This window comes from Pelodiscus sinensis, chromosome 3 (genome assembly GCF_052426305.1).
Source record: "Pelodiscus sinensis isolate ZL-2025 chromosome 3, ASM5242630v1, whole genome shotgun sequence".
NCBI lineage: Eukaryota > Metazoa > Chordata > Testudines > Trionychidae > Pelodiscus > Pelodiscus sinensis.
The window spans coordinates 47,203,936-47,225,186 of NC_143054.1; the positions used below are offsets into that span (position 1 = coordinate 47,203,936).

Sequence of the window (21,251 nt, forward strand, 5' to 3'; positions counted from 1 at the left end):
CATGTAACAGTTCATAAATTAGTTACAGGATTGATTCCTTATTAAGAAGATAAAATTTGCTGGCTGTAAAACACATTGGGAATGTTAGAAGAAATAGTCTGTGTGATTATAATGAATAAGAAAGGTATGTATACCTGTGATCTCATGGTACTTTTTCATATTTTCCTTCAAAGAAATAAACAAACTATTTGCATAAATATTTGTACCTACTGACTTATTCTATTTCCTTCCAAGTAACATAGTTTTTTTTAATCAAATAGAATATTATGCAAAAAAGCAATATCCTATGGATTTTATTTTGCAACTCTGTTACTCAGTATGAGTAATGGTTGCAAAATTGGGCTCTGAGACAGTAATATTAGATGAAACTGTGCTACTATGATATTGTATGTATTAGGCCACATATTCAAAAGGGCTATTCCAATTTGCCTCACATAAGGATCTGATCTATTGCTGAGAAATTTAGTTTGCACTATTTGGGCATGTATATCAGTTACATTGAGGCCTGATCTTTATACACAGTTTATGAATACATATTTTGATGAGGAATTTGATTTCTTTGCCATAATTGTTATGTGGTACAACCTACAGTATTCATGCAGTTGTATCAGTATAAAGATGCCTCATACCAGTATAGCCTACTCTCCTTTTGGTAGGAGAATAAGCAAACTAGTATAAGAACCTTTATATCAATATATCTCCCTCACACTAAAGGGTTGTATTGCTATAAAAGATAATTAAGGGACTACAATGTTTATGTGTGGGCATGCCCTTTGTGTTACACCACTCTGACATGATAAAAGGGCTTTAAAATGGATGCAATTAACCTTAATGACCACTTCTCGGGTTAATAAGTGTGCATAAGACTGAAACACTTTATTTCTTATTATAGAAAATATCCTGTGAAGTGTAATCTAGTAAAAAAGGCCAAATCTTGATTGATTTACTTGCATAAAAATTAAATGCAATTAATGCATTGAAACCAATAGGACAATTAATGTGGATTTCAGTGACCCAGATTTAGTCCAAACTGTGAAACAGTTAGACAATAGTTCATCACCAATATACATATTATGTTGAAAGCCGTTGATGGGCACCTTATTTTTTGTAGTTTGTGTTTTGTGGGGTTAAAAGTAGCAAATAGTTTGACAAAATAAGATCTGATGCAGAATTTATCTGATGTCTCCAACACAGAGATATTTATTGTTAAGTGTAAACACTAAAAAGAAATCTGAAGCCCATTTAACTCTATTGTATTCAAAATATGTATTTGCCTTTTAAAAACATACTGCATAGAAATACAGAGAAAACCAATCATAACCAGGAAGTTGATGAATGCTATTTCAAAACTTGAATGCTATTTACTAATATCAGCTGTTATAAAGTACACTTGAATACTTCCTAAGTAAAAGAACTAACAGAAAAAAACTTTATATCTTTCCGCACACTTTCTATTTTATCATAGAAGTTAAGTGAATATTTTGAAAAACAATTTGTAAGCCAGTACCGTGTTTTCACAAGGCAGAGTAGATCAGATGACTTGTTTACTTCCAAAATGTACACATTGTTTTTCATAAAGACGAGCTCCTGTCCTTAAGGGAATAAATCAGAAAGTGTATCATGTTTATTTTAAAAACACTAGGTTATGGAAACGCCCTTTGCAGAGATCCCATATGCTGCTATTCATTTTTTTAGCAATCAAATAATTCTCTCATCATACAGGAAAGTATCACACAAAACAACAACAAATTCCTTCCTTGAAATTATATCATCACCAGCCTTTTATTTAAGTGAATCTAGTTGGAAAGAATTATTTTTGTTAAGCCTCTACTTTAAAATATTAATAAAAAGAAATGCAGAAGAAACATTTACAATTATTTCCACTGAGTAAAAAAGACACAATTAAAAACAATCAGGTATGGCACAGCTTACCTGAACACTTCTCAGTACATCTGTTGCTTAGCTGTTCATTGCCTGTGAGTCCCTGAAATAGTGAGACAGAACAAACTCAGTATAATCAACAGGTAACCTACTGAATCCATTTTAACATTTTAGATTCAAACGACAGAACATATGCTCACGAACCAGTCAAAAAACTTAGCATGCAACTCCGGCTGCAAGAGATTTTGTTCACAAACTGAACAGCAATAGGCCTGTCTTTGTTCTCATCAAAAAAGTAAACCAATCACATTGACAAAAAGCCACCGTAAACAAAAAAACTGTATTGAAAAGATTAACAGTTTTGCCATCCCTAGCATCAAGTCTTCAGGTTTTTTTTCATCAAAATTTAGGTTATATATTTGTTGTTAGCAAGAGTTGCATTACTATTATTGTTAATTTTAGTTCTGTTTATTACCTTGAGGGTTATATATTGTAAAATAATTTTGTTGCCACTAGTTAATGTTAATTAGTTGTTTTAAGAGCCTATATACCTATTTGTTATGGTTTGGTAGGTTTACTTTTTTAACTATCAGTAACTTAATAACTGAGAATATTTAACATTACTGTTGCATACTCAAAATTACAGAGTTACTATTAGTGTTACCTGTTTAACGTTTAGTCATCCTTTGAGTCCTGCGACATATTTCCTTAATAATCATCAGCCATCAAGTCTGATAGTCTCAAAAGAAATATCAGCCCTCTAAACTGCCTTCAAGGGCGGTGATATTTAGCACTGAAAATTACAAATAAAGTTTTTGAAGTTGAATAGCAATAACTGGGCAGTGACACTGATGATTTGTTTGTCAAGACAAATTGTTATATACTATGCAAATGCAGTCAACGCACTCCTCTGAGTGAAAACAAGTATGTGAATCTATGCAATGCTTACATGTTGAATGGGATATTTAAATGTGCGGGGAAACTCAAAGGTTGAAGAACTAGCATTTAGACAGTCTAACAGTGGTAAGTGGTAATCTTACCTCTTTAAACTCCATTACATTCTCACGAGAGACATGCTAATACAAACAAGTCAATCAGAGTTTGTGTTTAGCAAGATCAAGCTTAGAGGATAGTTTAAAATCCATTTATTGTTCTAAAGCAATTTTTTCCATTAACATGTTATACATTAGTGTTTACTAACCATGATTCATGTAACAGTTTAGTTTGTTAACTTTTAAATTATTTAACAACCATAAGTTATTAATACAACTTTTAAAGTCTTACACAAAATTCTTAAAACAAGCTTGGGTTCATTTTTGTAATTTTTATATATAAAACATTTTAGGCATCTCTTGAAAAAGAAATAAAGCAGGCATTTAAAGCTAGAAAACAAGTAATTCCAAATTTAGTTTGTTACAAAAGGTTTCAGCTTTATTGACAAATTATGGTAAACATATTTGACAAAATTATGGTTTCCTATTTAGAGAAGCTTACACATGGAACTTTATGTGATTTTTTTAACAAATACAGGTTAAAACACTGAACAAATTCAGTTAGCTACATACATACAGTAGCTGCTTGTTTTCAACCCCATTAAAACAGCATTTAAAATTAAATTTACAAACTTAATATCAAACATTTTAATCTAACTAACATATATTAAAAAAGACAGGTTAAAACATCTTATCTACATCTTGATTACTGTCTGGTTCAAAAGAAAGAAAACATATTACAGTCTTCTAGCAACCCTAAACAAAAACTCAGCCTTAGCTAGTATGTAGAGAGACTCAAGATCTGTAACAGCATCATGCTTTCTTTTTTAAAATTACACACAACAATGAATAACAAACCAAGAGAACACCATCCTTCAAATGGTTTATAGACAATGCTTGCCAAAGTTTTTTTTAAGTCCGTGTTATAAAATAATACTAATGCCAATGTCACTCCAATGTTATAGGAAATACAAGTAGTACACAGGGTAATCATGAGCAGTAATCCCTAGGATAGAAAAGAAATGGACTATTACTTGTCTTGTTGCTGTTTATGTGGAGACCACAGGCTATTAATTGTCTTTGAGTTGAGGTCACAGATGAGGAGGACCTTCAATATCTACCATAGGGGTGTTCCCTGTAACCCCCTCGGGCTGACCTTGGAGGTGGTGCCTTTAGGCTGGAACGGGTTGTGGCCCATTCTTCTTGTGCTAAAAACAGAAGAAGAGAACATTTTTTGTAAAAGACTAAATCGGAAAGTGTAAAGATTTCAGTGATAATGACTGTCAAAGATCCAAAGGATGCTGATTTTGTGTTAAATATACACAGGCTGAGGGTGGTCTTGTTATCCATTGCTTTGTCCTTCCTAAAATCTTAAGAAGGTTTGACTTTGTGCTTATGCATTTTGCAGTATTGATTAGCATATCCCGTCCTTTCTCTTTCAGCAAAGCATAACTATGCAGTTGACTGGAAGTGTAGTCAGATCTGGAAAAAACATAGCATTAATCTAGCAGCTCAGAACTTATTTTATGCTGAGATTCTAAAATTCCAAGCTAAAGTATCAAAGGGAATAACATTTTCTGCCCATGATACATTAATAAGATCAGGGGTTGAAATGCATTTGATTTTCTGCTTTCATTTGGACCAGAAAGAGGGAAAGGAAATAATGGAAAGAACAATATCTGGAAATGAGGAAAGTGCATAAAGGGAAGGAGTTCTACAACTTAACTATTAGTTGTGTGGCAGCATTCCCATCAACTTCTGAGTGAGTTTTGTTTTCATGACAGTGAAGAACATTCAGAAAGAACTATGTTAATGGGCAAAACACTGGCAGACTGGTACAAGGATTGTGTTGGTCTATTATTGTAAATCATATGTGTATGAAAGATAACTTTCCTAAGGCAGCAGGCATAGAAATGATAGCCCAATAGAATAAAAAAAGAGGTATGCTTCAGTGGTTAAAAAAATGACCTAGGACTCCAAGCCCAGAGCTGTAATCACAAACCTTTCACTCAGCAATTCAGCCATGCTACATGTTGGCACCTGCTTGTGGTGGATATCTAGTGTAGGTACCTCCCAAGGAATGGGTATGGTGTTCAGATAAAATGGAGTAGCAAGTGATTTAAAGGTGTCATTCTTTAAAGGAGTGGAGAAACATTTACAGCAGAAGATTGACTGGGATCTGAATTGGAAAGGCAGACAGATCCATGAATGTATGGGAATGATCACAAAATAACTTGTTCTGTAACCTTTTATTTACCAGTTAGTCCCAGATATTTAAGGATGAAGTTGTGGCCTTCCTAAAACCACAGCCAGTGCCTCCTGTATTTTCTATGGTACAGCTGGACAAAAGACAGATTTTGTTGTCCCGGCCCTAGAGGTATAATTACCCAGCTCTTCCTGTTACCTGTGATGGAGGGGGTAATTCCTCCCACCAACTAACTTCAGATGACTTTTCCATGAAGCAAAATACTATTCTGGGGAGAAAGAAACCTTAGTAGAAATGGGATAGGTTTAGAAGATAAAATAAAAAAAGAAAAAGTTAAAAATTACTTAGAAAAGTTAGATGTCTGCAAGTCATCAGGGCCTGATGAAATGCATCCTAGACTACTCAAGGAACTGAGGAGGTATCTGAGCCTTTAGCCATCATGTCTGAAAAATCATGAAAGTCAGGAGAGATTCCAGAAGATTGGAAAAGGGAAAATATAGTGCCTATCTATAAAAAGGGAAATAAGAAAAATCGAGGAAACTACAGACCAGTAAATTTAACTTCTGTGCCAGGTAAGATAATGGAGCAAGTAATTACCGAATCCATCTGCAAACATCTGGAAAATAATAACATGATAGATAGCACCCAACATGGATTTGTAAAGAACAAATTATGTCAAACCAATTTGATTGTTTTCTTTGATAGGATATCAAGCCTTGGGGATAAGGTAGAAGAAGTGGACATAGTTTCCCTAGACTTTGGTAAGGCATTTGACCCAGTCTCACATGACCTTCTTATCAATAAACTAGGGAAATACAACCCAGATAGGGCTACTAAAAGGTGAGTGCATAACTGGCTGAATAACCATTCTGAGAGATAAGTTAGAAACTGTTTACAGTCATGCTTGAAGGGTGGAATTCCACAGAGGTCTGTTTTGGGACTGGTTCTGTTCAATATCTTCATCAATGATTTAAATGATGGCATAGATAGTACGCTTATTAAGTTTGCAGATGATACCAAGTTGGAAGGGGTTGCAAGTCCTTTGGAGGATAGGGTCAAAATTCAAAATGATCTGGAGAAACTAGAGAAATGGTTTGAGCTAAACAGGATGAAGTTTAATAAAAACAAGTGCAAATTGCTCCACTTAGGAAGGAACAATCAGTTTTACACATACAGAATGGGAAGTGGTTGTCGAGGAAGAAGTACTGCAGATCGAGATCTAGGGGTCATAGAGGAACACAATTTGAACATGAGTCAACAATGTGACACTGTTGAAAAAAAAGTGAACGTGATTCCAGGATACATTAACAGGAGTGCTGTGAGCAAGACATGAGAAGTCATTCTTCTCTGTGCTGATTAGGCCCCAGTTGGAGTATTGTGTCCAGTTCTGGGCATGACATTTCAAGGAAGATGTGGAGAAATTGGAGAAGATGCAGAGAAGAGCAACAAAAATGATTAATGGTCTAGAAAACATGAGAGAAGACTGAAAGAAATAGGCTTGTTTAGTTTAGAAAAGAGAAGACTGAAGGGGAACATGGTAGCAGTTTTCAAGCATCTAAAACGGTGTTGCAAGGAAGAGGGAGAACAATTGTTCTCCTTGGCTTCTGAGGATAGGACAAGAAGCAATGGGCTTAAATTGCAGCAAGGTATGTTTAGACTGGATATTAGGAAAAACGTCCTAACTGTCAGGGTGGTTAAATACTGGAATAAATTGCCTAGGGAGGTTATGGAATCTCCACCACCGGAGATATTTAAGAGCAGACTGGATAGACATCTCTCAGGGATGATTTAGATGGCAGGGAACTGGACTCAGTGACCTCTTGAGATTTCTTCCAGTTCTAGAATGCTATGATTAAAGGTGAAAACAGTCCCTTCTCTTCTAGTCTGGTGGCCAAGCTACCTTTGGCACTTCCCTTTTCTGTCAAGCTGGACAAAGGGTTTCATCACTTAAGTGCGGTGAGGGCATGACATCAAACAGTTCTAGAAACTTTACGTTTACAACTCTATTCTGTATGAGATACTGCAGTTTTCGCTTATAAGAAATATAACATTATCCTTCAAAGTAGGGATGTGATTGGTTAATTGATTAACCAGTTAACTGGCGGAGCTGGGGCAGCCTCCTCCCATCCTGATGCAGGCAGGGTGCTGCTCCACACCGGAGGGACCTGCTGTAGGAGGGAGGAATGTTTCAACCCAGTTGGAGTAGCCCTAGCCGTAGCGGGCCTGGCCCAGCAGGAGCTGTGCTCCACAGGCAGGGGTGTTCCAGCCTGGCCATAGCAGCCCTCATCAGTGGGGAGCCCAGCCTGTTCAGAGCAGCATATGGCGGACAACGGCACTCCAGTCCAGCTGGAGCAGCACCCACTTGCGGTAAGGGGTGCTCCAGTCCACTTCAGCACCCTCTCCCTGCCTGGGACCATTTAAGCTGTTAACTAATAAACAAAACATTTAACTGGTTAACTGATTAACTGGGATTTTATATCCCTACTTCAAAACACAATGTGGATAACGCAGATTTTTTACTAAGATCACTGTGCTGATACACTGTGAAGAATACTATCTGTTCTATTATAAATGTTAAATATTCTTGTGTTTGCTTTGGGGAAAAATTTGCACATTTGAACTTGCACCAGACAATGGATACCTGGAAAAAATGATGGATAGAAGTTTGACGGGAAAGTGAATGGTGGTTGCAAAGAAGTAAAAAGAAAAGATGGGTTGACATAATTAAGAAAAACCCTTGAAAGCTCCATAAAAAATGTGAGGAAATGGTAAATTGTGAAGAGCAGAGGAGTCAAAGAGCATAGGAGCATGGTAGTATAGTTTTAGAATTATTTACTGAGTGGTATCTTAAAATACATACCCTTTATTCTAGCCTAAATTGACATTATCGTTCTCCATTTACAAGGCAGTCAATGTAATGGTACAGATTGGACTATTCAATTTCATAAATTTTGATGGGGGAACAGTTAGATTTAAAATTTAACTATTGCCCATCTTTACATAAGTAAAATACTTTATTTTCATGTATCTTGTGAAATGTGTCTCCCTAAGAAGGCAACCATTTAAAATGGATTTCCTTGGTCAAGATTGACAGTGTACAAAGTAACAGGACGTTTACCTGATTCTTCTGTTGATTTGTCCTGCTAGCTGGCATTGGAGACCTACAGAGCACTACAGAGCTTGGGCCATGTCTATACTTACACACTGGATGTCTTCTGACAGTTGATTTAGTGGGGCTTGTTAAGACTTGCTAAATTGAACACTGAGGACCTCTCCCGTCAGCACCAGTACTCCCCATAGTTGCAAGGAGCAAGAGAAACCAACAGGAACATTGCTCCTGCCAATCTCACACTGTGAAGACGGCACCAAGCTCGGCTTAAGGTAGGCCGACTTCAGCTACATTATTTACCACTCTACTGCTGGGTAGACCACCCACTAGAATAAGGAGAAACTAGAGGAAGAATTGTACCTCAGAGGGCCAAGTATGAATCAAAATGTCTTCCAGGGCTACTCCTGGGGTAGTGCTGGAAGTCACAGTCTAGAATTTAGGAATTTAAAATGTATCTGAAATCAGTAGAGCTACTGGAATGATTTGGCTCCCAGATTGTGCCACTTTGTATGAGGATGAGAACAAAAACAAGACCTACACGTTTTTTCTTTTGCTCGAAAACTAAATCAGCTACAAAAAATTAGGAAAGTGTAAGAAACGTTTAATACAAAGCTTTTTTTAACCAGAAAATATATGGGATAAAATTATAAAAAGGAAGTATGATTCTGTTAAGTGTTTGAAATTTCAGTATTAATGAATCAATATATGAACTGTTGATTCATGTAACATATAATGCAACTTTCTTAAGAGGGCAACTCCACTGAAGTCAAGTGGGTTGTCTCACTTTCACCAGGGTTGAACAGATGTTCAACTTAATTCCTTTGCAAGACAGTTTACAGTCCCCTGGATGAGGAAATATATTTCTATTGTAAAGGAAAGGAAATGTATTCCTGTTTTCCAACTTTCATCGAAAAAAGATAACCATTAGAAATGTATAGGGTCTAATACTTTTATAACTGAACCACTACATACCTTCAATGCCATAAATTGTCCTAACTTCAGTTTTAAAAAGAAAAATAATTCCTGCAGTTCAGAAAGAGTGGTTTGTAGTCATCTGTCTTTTAAGGATGGCATGCAGAGCCCATTGTGGAAATCACTTGCTATCTTTTTAAATATGAAATAAGATTTCATAAAATATTAATCTCAGTAATATGAGACAACTATTATTGAGTTTTTATATTGCTAGGGACTACAAGCATTTCTGAAACACAAATCCAATCTCTCATAAAAAGTCAGGATACTGATTATTTTCACAGCTGATTAATCGGAACATCTAATCATGGCACAGATACTGCATTCATAAAGGTAAATTATATTTCAAAGGGCCCAGAAGGAGCAATAATATGTGAAACTATTTAGTTTGACCAAACTAAGCAATCTTGTTTTTATTTTTTAAAACATCCTTGACTTCTGTGGTTACTAAGTGAATAATTGGATCGCTCTAGAGCAAGTATGTAGGCCATGGAATTTGCAATGAAAGTATATTTCCTGAAGAAGAAAACACAAAAAGTATAGGAACAAAAGTGAAGATAAAAAAGATGCCTTCTTATGAAAAAGAAATACAAGGTAAACATGGCTTTTGCTTTTGAAAAATACACCACTAAAGTATATCACATAATATATTATTCTTTCAGAAGGAATGGCTTAGAGTTGCATTCCATTTACCATGCATTCCTCCACCTGAAATATTCAGAATGTTCTTTTGTGGATTATCAAGGTTTTTATGGTCACACAAAACCAAAGTTTACTGTGGAAAGCTATCACCTGGAGGGCTACAGAAGCGGCAGACAATACGATATAAACCTAAATCCTCAGGTCTCTCATACCCTAAGGGGAATAGTTTCCCATATACTGAATTTAAAAGTGCAGACTCTACAGTTTATTTCATTATACCCTTTGAAAATGGTAGTTTGCTCTAACTGTGCTGCGGCTTCAATTACCCTTTGCTGAAGTGTGAGTGCTTTTCTAGGGAAGCCTTGGGGAGATGTAAGATTTAGATGAAAAAAAGGAGAAGCAATTTATTTATATAACTAAAAATGATAAAATGACAACAGGCACACTAGGTGTGCAATACAAAAACAAAATCATAACATTCCCTCACCTTAGGCTCTCTCCCTCATACAGAAGAGAAATCTACAGTCCTCAAGCCAGAGTTCAGAAAGTATAAACATCACATTGTATCACCCAGATGGCTAGTTTATTTTTGCTGGCAATTAGTGTTTCTAGAGCCACATTATCCTGCTTTTTGTACCCACATGAGATTTTTGGAGAAGAACAAAGTCCTAATTTGCAGACCACAGCTCTGTGCTCCATTCCAGGTTATATCTTCTCATGGCAACCAAGAGTTACTCTCCTGCCTTTTGCCTCCTCAAGGGAACATGGTCAATGTTTCACTAGTTCACATGAAGGGGAAACTCATCTCTATCCACAAATAGAGCAGGAGCTCAGGTAGGCTCTATATAACATTAAAATGAACAACGTCCATTTTTCTTGTTTTCTAGATCAAAATAATGAAATGTGGTGGTCACATCTTAGCTGTAGCCTATTGGCAATGCCAAGAGCAATACCAAGTAGCAGACCCAGAGTCATAACTGCTCTTAATATGCTCCCAGAGGCTTACAGGTCATCCCTAGGAAGTCAGATGCTACAGACAACCTTTCCATGCAAGTGACACAAGGAATCTAAAACTAGAAACCCAGATCTTCATCTTGGAAACCACCTGAGCTCCAGTAGTGGTTAGTTCTTTCTTTCTTCTAGAAAGAGCCAGACAGTAGGGCTATGTCTAGACTACATTCCTCTTTTGAAAGAGGAATGTAAATGAAGCAAATTGAAAGTGCAAATGAAGCACGGATTTAAATATCCCATGCTTCATTTGCATATTTGCGTCCGAGCGCTTTTTCAAAAAAGGGTTTTTCGAAAGTGAAAGCGCAGTCTAGATGGGGTTCTTTTGGAAAAAAAAACCCTCCTTTTTTCAAAAGAACCCGTACTCCTGAAAAAGGAGTACGAGTTCTTTCAAAAATGGGTTTTTTTTTCATAAGAACCCCATCTAGACTGCACTTTCACTTTCGAAAAACCCTGTTTCAAAAAACTGCTCGGATGCGAATAGGGAAATGAAGCATGGGATATTTAAATCCGTGCTTCATTTGCACTTTCGATTTGCTTCATTTACATTCCTCTTTCAAAAGAGGAATGTAGTCCAGACGTGCCCTACGTGGTGACATTATACTAACTCACTGATCCATGTTATGTCAAAATATTACATAGTAACCTTCTCAAGCATTAGAACTTCAGCAGCAACATTAGCAACTGCCTTGGGGATAAAAGCACGAGCCTCTCAGTTTAACTCTGGAACTGGAAATCTAGAACTTGAGAGCAGCAGGTAAACCATTTAATGGTTAGTGTTGCCAATGCAAAACTGTTCTCTTATAGATTGTAAGATAAGGACTGTCCGTTTCCTTATGGTTGTGCAGCACCTGGTGAAAAGGAACTCCTCTCTGATTGCACTATTCCCATAAAAATGAAATACATTTACCAGTGTCTTGTGTGTTGGAAGATAATTTTGCAGATGCCTGCATGAGAAGACCAGCATGGGTTTCCTGATGTGCAGCCTACATTTTCCCTTCTCCAAGCAGTACCCTTTTTAAATTTCCATTCCAAAAGGACTACTCACACTGAAAAGCATTAAGTATAGTAGTATCCTTAAGATGGAAACAAGATAGATTCTTCCACTATTTCCATTAGGTGACAAGTCCACTACAGTTTTGCTGTGTATCAGTCATTTTATTTTATTTTATTTTTGAGTGAGGAAGAATCACCCTAAGTGTTTTGGCTCCTCTTTATGAATATGTGTCCTTCCACTCCATATCTCATTCAAGGGGTACATCTACACTGCATGCTTATTTCAAAATAAGCTATTCCAAAAGAGTTATTCCAAAATAATTCATTTGAAATAGCACGACTACATTGCAAGGAAGCCTTAGTCCGATTCAGGCCTTCCCTAATGTAGTCATACTATCTTGATTGAGAGCCCCAAGAGGCACTGGCAAAGAATAACTTAGAATGGTGCTGGTGCAGTGCTATTTTGAAATAGCAGCAGTGGAGCATCTACACATGCCTTATTTTGAAATCAGTATTTCAGAAGAGGAGTTATTCCTCATGGAATGAGGTTTACAGAAATTAGAAGAAGCGACCTGTTATTTCAATATTATTTCAAAATAACAGAATTGCCGTGTAGACCTTTGCATTGTTATTTAGGAATAACGCTAGTTATTTTGAAATAACAGTGCAGCGTAGACACAACCTAGGATTCTTTTTCTATCTCCCATTCCTTTACTCCAACCCAAATGCCTTTCTTCTGCCCTTCAGAGACAACAGGTAAAGCTCACTGTAGTAAGGGCAGCACCTTTTCTCTCAATCAAATTAATCCACCAAGCAACACCACGAGCTTTGCATTTTCGTCATCATTATCTTCAGTTTACAGGTGGGGAATAGGAAACAGCTTTGCTATAAATCACAAAGTGAATTAGAAGGAGAGCTAGCATTAAAACTCACTCATTCCTGACTTCTGGTTCTGAACTCATTTTGCTAGACAATATTTCCTCTTGCAATGTCACCCCAACTGTTGTACTAAATGCGGAATACATTTTAATATCACACCTACATGAGCACTAAATGTGTTTCAGCAGCAGAGTTAATACAATGAGGTTTCTTTATTGTAGGTCACTGTGACTGTTTCATTTAATGGCTAGCAAGTCAATAGCTTTGTGTTTGCCATCAAGGAAGACAATAGGTATCAGATATTTTGTCGGTAAAATAGAATGTGATCACCAATCTAAGGATATGAAACATACATACTCAAATAATATCTGGGAATTAGCCCAGCCTCAAATGAATCAAACTCGTGATCTAATTTCAGTGCCTGCTCCTAAAAAATCTGGGGACTCACAAGAGGAGCTCACCATTTAGTCAGTAAGCAAGTGTGCAGTGTTCTTTCATGTGGGTCAGTTGCAAAATAACAAACATGGTCGGTCTATATGAAAAACACAACATACAATGCAGGTCTCATACAAAGAGCACACAAAATACATCAGTTATGGTCTATCTACACTAAGTTTCAGGGAGCACTTGAAAGGCATATGTGGATGCAGAAGAGGGAGCTCTTTCAAAAGAAGAGAAAAGAGGAAAAAGCACTGGTGCCCTGGTGGCCACTTCACCCATAGTAATCACAGCTTAAATGCGAGTATGGGCATGTCTAGACTACAGCCCTCTTTCGAAAGAGGGATGTAAATTAGACAGATCGAAATTGCAAATGAAGCCAGGATTTGAATTTCCTGTGCTTCATTTGCATAATGGTGGCCATGCATTCTTTCAAAAAAGGTCTTTTTGAAAGTGAAACCGCCATCTAGGCGTGGTTCTTTTGGAAAAAAATGAGGAGTACAGGATCTTTCAAAAAAGGGTTTTTTCTCGAAAATCATGTCTAGATGGTGTTTTCACTTTTGAAAAGCCCTTTTTTGAAAGAACGCGTGGCCGCCATTATGCAAATGAAGCATGAAAAATTCAAATCCCAGCTTCATTTGCAATTTCAACCTGTCTAATTTATATCCCTCTTTCGAATGTGGGATGTAGTCTAGACATGCCCATAGTGTCCCATCAACGTGACTCTATCTTTCAAAAAAGCACATCGCTTTTTCATTGCGCTTTTGCTGTGTGGATGCTTTCTTTCTAAATAAACTTTTCTGGAGATCTCTTCTGGAAAAGCTTCTTCCAAAAGAAGTTTGCTCTCTAGACATAGCCTCAGTGTTTTCATTTTATTTGTAGTATAGTTTATCTTTGAAATCTGTATAAAGAGACGGTATTAACAACGGTGGCTCATATCTATGTTTTGAGACATGTGAAGCTGCTCTGATGGAAATACAATAGGGAAATTCTGTGTGTTGGAGTAATTCTCATCCACTTTCCTTTTGGATAGTAAGTGATTTTTAAAGCAACAGAGTATTTCTGACTGTTAACAAAAATAAGCTATGTTGGTATTTTCAAGGTCCCACAAGGAACCTCCAATTTAAATTATGGATTTCATTATTAAAAATAAAAATAATGCCTGTGAGAAACGATAAAATCTGCATATATCCAGGGATTAGTATCTAGAAATATCTGAATAATGCTGGTAAAATATTCTACTTGGATTACAGACCCAGCCACTGGCACAGATTTTATTTTGTTGGGCTGCATATCAGCAGTTGTTTTATATACAAGATAATACATCATTCCGTGCACAGTACTGCAGAGCTGCCTGAAAACCAATAGCCATATTCTGTAACTGATAGGAGCCTGGTGTTGGATAAGCTCAGGGAGAGATTGTCCCTCAAAAAATACAGTGTGCTCAATCAAGTTAATCTCCAAGCACCCCCACAAGCTATGCATTTTTTCCAGCATTATCTTCAGCGTCCCTCCAGTGCACGGTGTGCCTCTGGATGGGGCAGCCAATGTGCCAAGCTAGCTCTGCTGGATATAATCATGGCCATGGTCTCTCAGACCTCTTATCTCATTGAGAATAAATCAGGCACTAGTGCAGCAGTACTTACATCCTCTAGATTCACATGTGGATTGTGTTTGCGCCTGGTCCTGGCCTGGGTGGCTACATATGGGGGAAATGCTTTTGCAGTCTTGCCAGGGCAGGCTGTATCTGAGCCTCCAGAATAGGTCATTCTAATTCATGAAGGTCATTTCTTCTTCTTATAATAGCATGACAGCACAACTGAAAATGAGACCCTTTTTGTGATTTCTTTCTTTACTGTAATTAAAATGCAAACATGGCTTTGCCTAGTTACTATTAGGTTCACTTTTATACAGAAAAATGCTAAAAACAATATGTTATCAAATAGGGAGCACAGAAGCAGAATGCTGAAGTGACTTATTTTTCCCACAGCTTTCACATATTCACCTAACTGCATCCCTGATTGGTTCTCTTTTTAAAATCTTCTTTTCTATGGGAGCTCATGAATGCCTCTTTCCCAGAAATAGCATGAGCTTTAGTTAAACACTACAGGACATGAATTCTGGATCTGAATCCAGATTTACTAGAATCTAAGGGTATGTCTACTCTGCAGAGTTTTTTTTGGAAAAATGGCCATTTTTCCAAAAAAACTCCAGTTACATCCACACTCCAAATGCATTCTTTTGAAAAAAATTGAAAAAACAGAGGGGGTTTTCTGATATTGGTAAACCTTTTTCTCAGAGGAAAAAGCCTTTTCTCAAAAGAGCTCTTCTGGAAAAAGGTGTGTGTGGACAGGGAAGAGGGAGTTCTTTCGAAAGAAGAGGAAAGAGGAACAAGCACAGGTGCCCTGGTGGCTAACCCATCCATAGTAATCACAACTTAAATGCAAGATAATGTCCACACTGAATAGATACTACAAGAAAGCAGATCACTTTTTGATGCACTTTGGCAATGTGGATGCTCTGTTTCAGAAGAAGTTTTTTGGAAGATCTCTTCCGGAAAAGCTTAGTCTGAAAGAACCCTGTAGTCTAGACATAGCCTAGGGGTTTGATCCTAGTCCTTTTACATGTGTTCTGGTATATAGTATATTCCAGAATGAGGAACTAATTTGACTAGAAGACCAAATGGCATTCAGAGAGAGGCTAATATGATCTTCACAACAGAATCTCAAAGGTAGAGAGTCTGAAAAAGGAATGTGAGCAAAGAGCCATAGAACACTTGGGGATATGTTTTGAGGATCACAAGGAGATAAGATGCTATTGAAGGACAGTGTGGAAGTATATATTGGAGGGAGTGAATAGAAAATTTACAGAGCAGAGGCTCTGGAAGAGAAAGAGCTAGTCAGAGATATTGCAATGAAGGAGAGGGATAGAAGAATGAAAGTGAAATCTTTCTACAGTACAGATAAACTGGAGTTGTATCTAAACTTCTGAATGTTCATGTTACCACTATACCTGTGTGCTCTAAAATTATTGAGGTTTGCACATCAACAAACTACCTAAACCAGAGAGAACTTGTGTAGCAAGCTATTATTACTTTCCAAATGTATCACTTTTCTCTTGTGATTAAGATGGAGATGTCAGTTGTAACTCTACAGTTAAGATTGCATAGAGATTTACAGAATTTTCATTTGCTACTCTGCAGTAAATTTTCCAACTTTAATACCCGTACAAAAGAGATTATAACTGAATTTATGGTATATGTTTCATGCAGTATAGAGGAAGAATCTGCCCGTTCAAAAATATTTAAAATCCATAATTTTTTAAATATAATGTTTCTTAAAACAAAAAACAAACAAGAAAAACCCCAAAGAATCTCATGGCACTTAAAGACTAACACATTTATTTGGCATAAAATTTTGTAGGCTGGAACCCATTTTGTCAGATGTATGAAGTCAGCTCCAGCCAACCAAAGCTTGTACCAAATAAATATGTTAGTCTTTAAGGTGCCACAGGACTCTTTGTTTTCCCTGAAACAGACTAGCATGGCTACCTCTCAAAAAAGAATCTTTTGCTCTCTAGACTATAACTTATATTACATATTGCAAAGTAACTGAAACTGACAGACACAAGATTACCAAAATGCTTCCACGTTTTGCTGCTGTTCTTTCTATATCCTGTGCCATTCCCTTCTCCCAAACATACTAACTCTTCTTCTCCATGGCTGTGTCTACACTGGGCCACTTATTCCGGAAAATCAGCCGCTTTTCCGGAATAAGCTGCGAGCTGTCTACACTGGGCCTTGAATTTCCGGAAAAGCAACGACGCTCAACTGTACAAAATCAGCCGCTATTCCGGAAAAACTATTCTGCTCCCGCTTGGGCGTAAGTCCTTATTCCGGAACACTGTTCCGGAAAAGGTCCAGTGTAGACAGCCCAGTAGTCTTTTCCGGAAAAAAGCCCCGATCGCGAAAATGGCAATCGGGGCTCTTTTCCGGAAAAGCACGTCTACATTGGCCACAGACACTTTTCCGGAAAAAGGGTTTTTCAGGAAAAGCAGCCTGCCAATGTAGACGCTCCTTTTCCGGAAAAACTGAAAACGGAATAGTATTCCGTTTTAAGCAGTTCCGGAAATTCATGCCAGTGTAGACACAGCCCATCTGCTTCCTTAGTTTCCTAGCTATAATGATGGTTACCCCCCTGTCCCTTAATGCCTTTCCTTTCCTATCGCTGATCCAAACTTCTTGAGACAAGTTAAGCTACAGAAGTGTAAATCCTAGTCTCATGGACCTGGTCAGATTTGTTGAACTAGGTTCCCCACATGGGTGTGGGTGTGTGTTGGGAGGGGGTGCTAAAGGAGAATTGGCCTGCACAGCAGAGTAATAAGCTCTACTTTTCAGATGACTTTGCCTGGAATGTATCCCTATTTCCTGCACAGGTGAAGAGCTGGGATTAGACTGAGAGCCCAAGAACAGGACACTTCCAGGAAATATTTCCTGATAAGGGAAGCTTGTTGCTAAACTACTGCAGCATCTTTTCCATCTGGGAAACCTCAAGATTTAACAGATAAGAGCCTTGGTCCAACAGATTGTAAAAGATTGATCAAGGGGGGAATTCTACTCCTGTAGGTTTTGATTTTCAAAGAATACTGGGGGGGAAGAATATCACAGATAAATGCTGTGGCAAGGTCCTCGCTCAGGCCATTCGCCCTGGAACACCTTCTTTGTCCACAAATCAGCCGGAGACCCTTCTGCAGTCATCCGTGTCTTTTATCGTCAGTGCCAATTCCCCACCACCTTCTATTTGCAGAGTTTGGTTTTCTAGCAACTAACTCAGCCAGCCTCTCCTCCTGGTTTGGATGCGCACTCCAGCTCCTTGCTGCTCCCTTTGCTCCACTCCCTTCACATCCCCCTCTGGCTGCCTTATATAGACCTCTGGCTAATGAGGCCCACAGCTGCTTCCATTAGCCCTGCTGGCTTGGGCTTGCTCAGCTGTCTCCAATTGGTCTTTTCAGCCATGCTGTAGTGGCAGAGCTCTGGCTTAGCCAGCAGTCTGTCACATACCTCCCCTGTTATGAACTGCCAGATTCGGGCCTGCCCGGCCCCTCTGGGGCCCCTACCCTGACACCTCAGTGCCTTCTACAGCTGAGTGCACAGGGCAGCCTGCCAGTCCTTACAACTCTCTAACCGTGGGAGTGGCTTACCCCCTTTTCCTTGAGGAGCTGCCCCTGTCTCTTGGCTGGGTGATCCATGGGGACCCTGCTCTGGAGTTCCACCTCCCTGGGCCACTCTGGTCCTTGATAAGGAGGTCCCTTTGGGATGAATCCCCACTTGTGCCCAAGCACTCCCTTGGGGCTTTCTTGGGAGGCTCCTTCATTTCCTCCCCACAAAAATTACAGTGGGCCTGGCCCATAAAATTCAGGCTTTTTCCATAGGTCTGCACTCTAAATGCACCCCGTTGGGACCTTTCCTCAGATACCACTTCCACCTGCGTTGGGGAGTGAGGGTCCCACCCCACTACCATCTGTGCCTCAGTTTCCCTCATCTCCCCAAGTACGGTTGATGTCTCCTTTTCTGGGGAGTGATCCAATTGCACCTCCTCTTCTTGGGAAGGGCTAAGGCTACCCATTACCCCCAGGCACAGATTCCACCTGTCTCCATGGGGTTAGGACACTGCCCTGCTATGTGCCCTAGTTCCCCACATCCATAGCACAATGTCTACACTTCTGTCTCCCTCTGGGGAAATCTCTTGCCTTTACCCTAGGCTCTGCTCTCACTCTCTGTGGCAGGCTGGTCCAAGTCCTGACCTACCACCACAGGGTACAGTAGCTGGTCCACTACCCCCACCCACTTCCACTGGAATCTGCCCCTCACTGCCAGCAGCACCTGTGCTACTAGGTAGGACCTCTTGTCCCCATAGATGCATTCTAGAATCATCTATGCTTCAGGGACCATCCAGGGTGGCCTCACCAGTTCCTTCCACACTAGCGAGTGGGATGATGCAGAGTCCATTAACCCTTCCCAGGTCTTTCTTCCCACCTGCATCAGGACAGTGGGCACACTCTTCCTCTTACCAGGTACTTCCACCTGAGTCAACTCACAGAACCCAGAGTACCCACAATCCATATTGTCCAGGCAGTCCTGCTTCCTATGCTCTGCCCTCCTGCATTGTCAGCAGATCATTATGCCAGCCCCTACAGGTGCTCTTCAGGGAGTTTCCTTCTTTTCTGGGCCTTTCCAGAAAGGGACTCTTACAGCTTCCTCCATTTCCATGTCCCTGTAGGGTCGGCCTTCTCTCCAGGGAACCTCTGCCTTGGTGTCAGACTGTGTCAGGCTGGTGGCGCATGACCCACATGTGGATATTCTCTGAAAGGGCTTGCAGCAACTGCCCGAGTACAAGTGAGTCCATTATTTCTTGCACTGTCTGTGTCTCTGGCCTCAGCCAGTAGTTGCCCAGTCTATTAACTGTCAATATCACCAGCTGCCAGCATCCTTGGTTTGTGATCATTTGACAATTAAGTATTAATATTTTGGCACTAATAATGACAATTTACATTTATCCATTGTGTTCATTGGTTTTTGAATAAGCTTCCTGTATCTATTAGCTGCATTGTTTTTATTTATTATCAGCTCAGACAAATGGTTAGGGATAATTTTGTGGTTAGCTCTTAGTATACTAGGTAGTATAGGTATATTTTAGACCTATTGTTTCATTTCCTGACTTTTATTCAGAAATTTGATTTTTGTTTTGTTGAATGGTCTACTTGAAAAGAAGCCTTAGTTTCTTTATATTAATCCTTAGGATTTTATGAATCATGTCCCATTATTAGCTGCTATAGTGCAATCCTCAAATTTATCTACATGCTTGAGTATCTTTGAGGATCTCGGACAAAGTATATACTCCCATAGCAAAGAGAAAAGTATTTAAATAAAATTATTGCTTTTAATTTTCAATTCAGTACCAAAGGAAACATAGGAGCATAGAACTTGCCACAAAGAATCAGATGCGTGGTCCTTCAAGTCCAGCATCCTGCTTCCAGCAGTGGCCAGGACCAGAAAGTTCAGGGTATTAGATATTTGCTGTTGCGAGTCTCTTTTTATTATACATATAGGAGAAGTTCTTATTTACTTTTAATAGAGCATTTCAAAATTTTGTCATGGAATTTTCCAGAATCATGGCTAACCTTTTCACAAACGCTAAAGGTAATCAAATATAAGTGATTCAGACAGATTGTTTTAAGACGCATTAAAACTGTATTACAATAAAAGGAACAAGTATTAACTGCACCTAATTTGCATATGAAGATGCAATTTTCTAATTAAAATTACACTTCTATTCATTGCTAATTACCAGCAATAATGGAGACCTGAGCTGGCTTTTTTTTTTTTTTTTTTATCTTCTCAATATTGCTTGCTCAGTTTTGGGTACTGATTTATCCTTCCATGGTCAATTACTGTAGAACAGGAGGTCTGGAAGAGATAAAATTAAACTCTGGTGTTTAGACAGTTAAAAAGTATATGATAGTAATTAAGATATTGGTTTAATTTGATTGTATGCTGTATTGTAGCCGTGTTGGTCCCAGGATAGTTGAATGACTTAGTGGGTGAGGTAATATCTTTTATTGGAACAATTATTGTTGTTGAGAAATACAAGCTTTTGAGTTTACACAGAATTCCATCCAAATGCTCTGGGAGAACCTATCTCAATACAGAAATAAAACTCGACTGCATACCCTTAGATATTCCCTTCCATCCCACATTTGAACCCAAATGGAATATTATGAAATAACTAAAAAACATTCTCGATTAGGGACATAAAAGTTTAACTGGCTAATTGGTAACCAGTTGGCTCTGGAGCAACTCCCTGCTTGCCAGGGGCACCTCTGTCCCCGGGGAGTCCGGCCTGCTGAGGACGGGTGCTGCTCTCGTCTGAGACGGTCTCTGTCTGCTGCGGGTCAAGGTACCCCACAGGCAGGGGTTGCTCCTGGTGTCTGGAGGAGCCTCTATCGTTGGGGAGCCTGAGCCACCATGGACAAGAACTGCTCCTGTAGGGGCTGGATGCTGGGAGCTGGTGGGGCCTGGGAACTGGCAGCCAGCCCCACACGGGGGCTGCTCCAGCCAACCTGGAGTAGT

General features: G+C 38.9%; 1 protein-coding gene across 1 annotated transcript in view; it reads right to left on the reverse strand.

Moving 5' to 3' along the window:
- Positions 1–3,004: 3,004 nt before the first annotated feature.
- KHDRBS2 (KH RNA binding domain containing, signal transduction associated 2) overlaps positions 3,005–21,251 on the reverse strand; it is a 594,613-nt gene continuing 576,366 nt past the window's right edge. Inside the window, exon 9 of the mRNA XM_014575134.4 lies at positions 3,005–4,081. Within this exon, the coding sequence (XP_014430620.1) occupies positions 3,984–4,081 (98 nt within the window). The 3' untranslated portion in view covers positions 3,005–3,983. The remainder of the gene's footprint in view (positions 4,082–21,251) is intronic.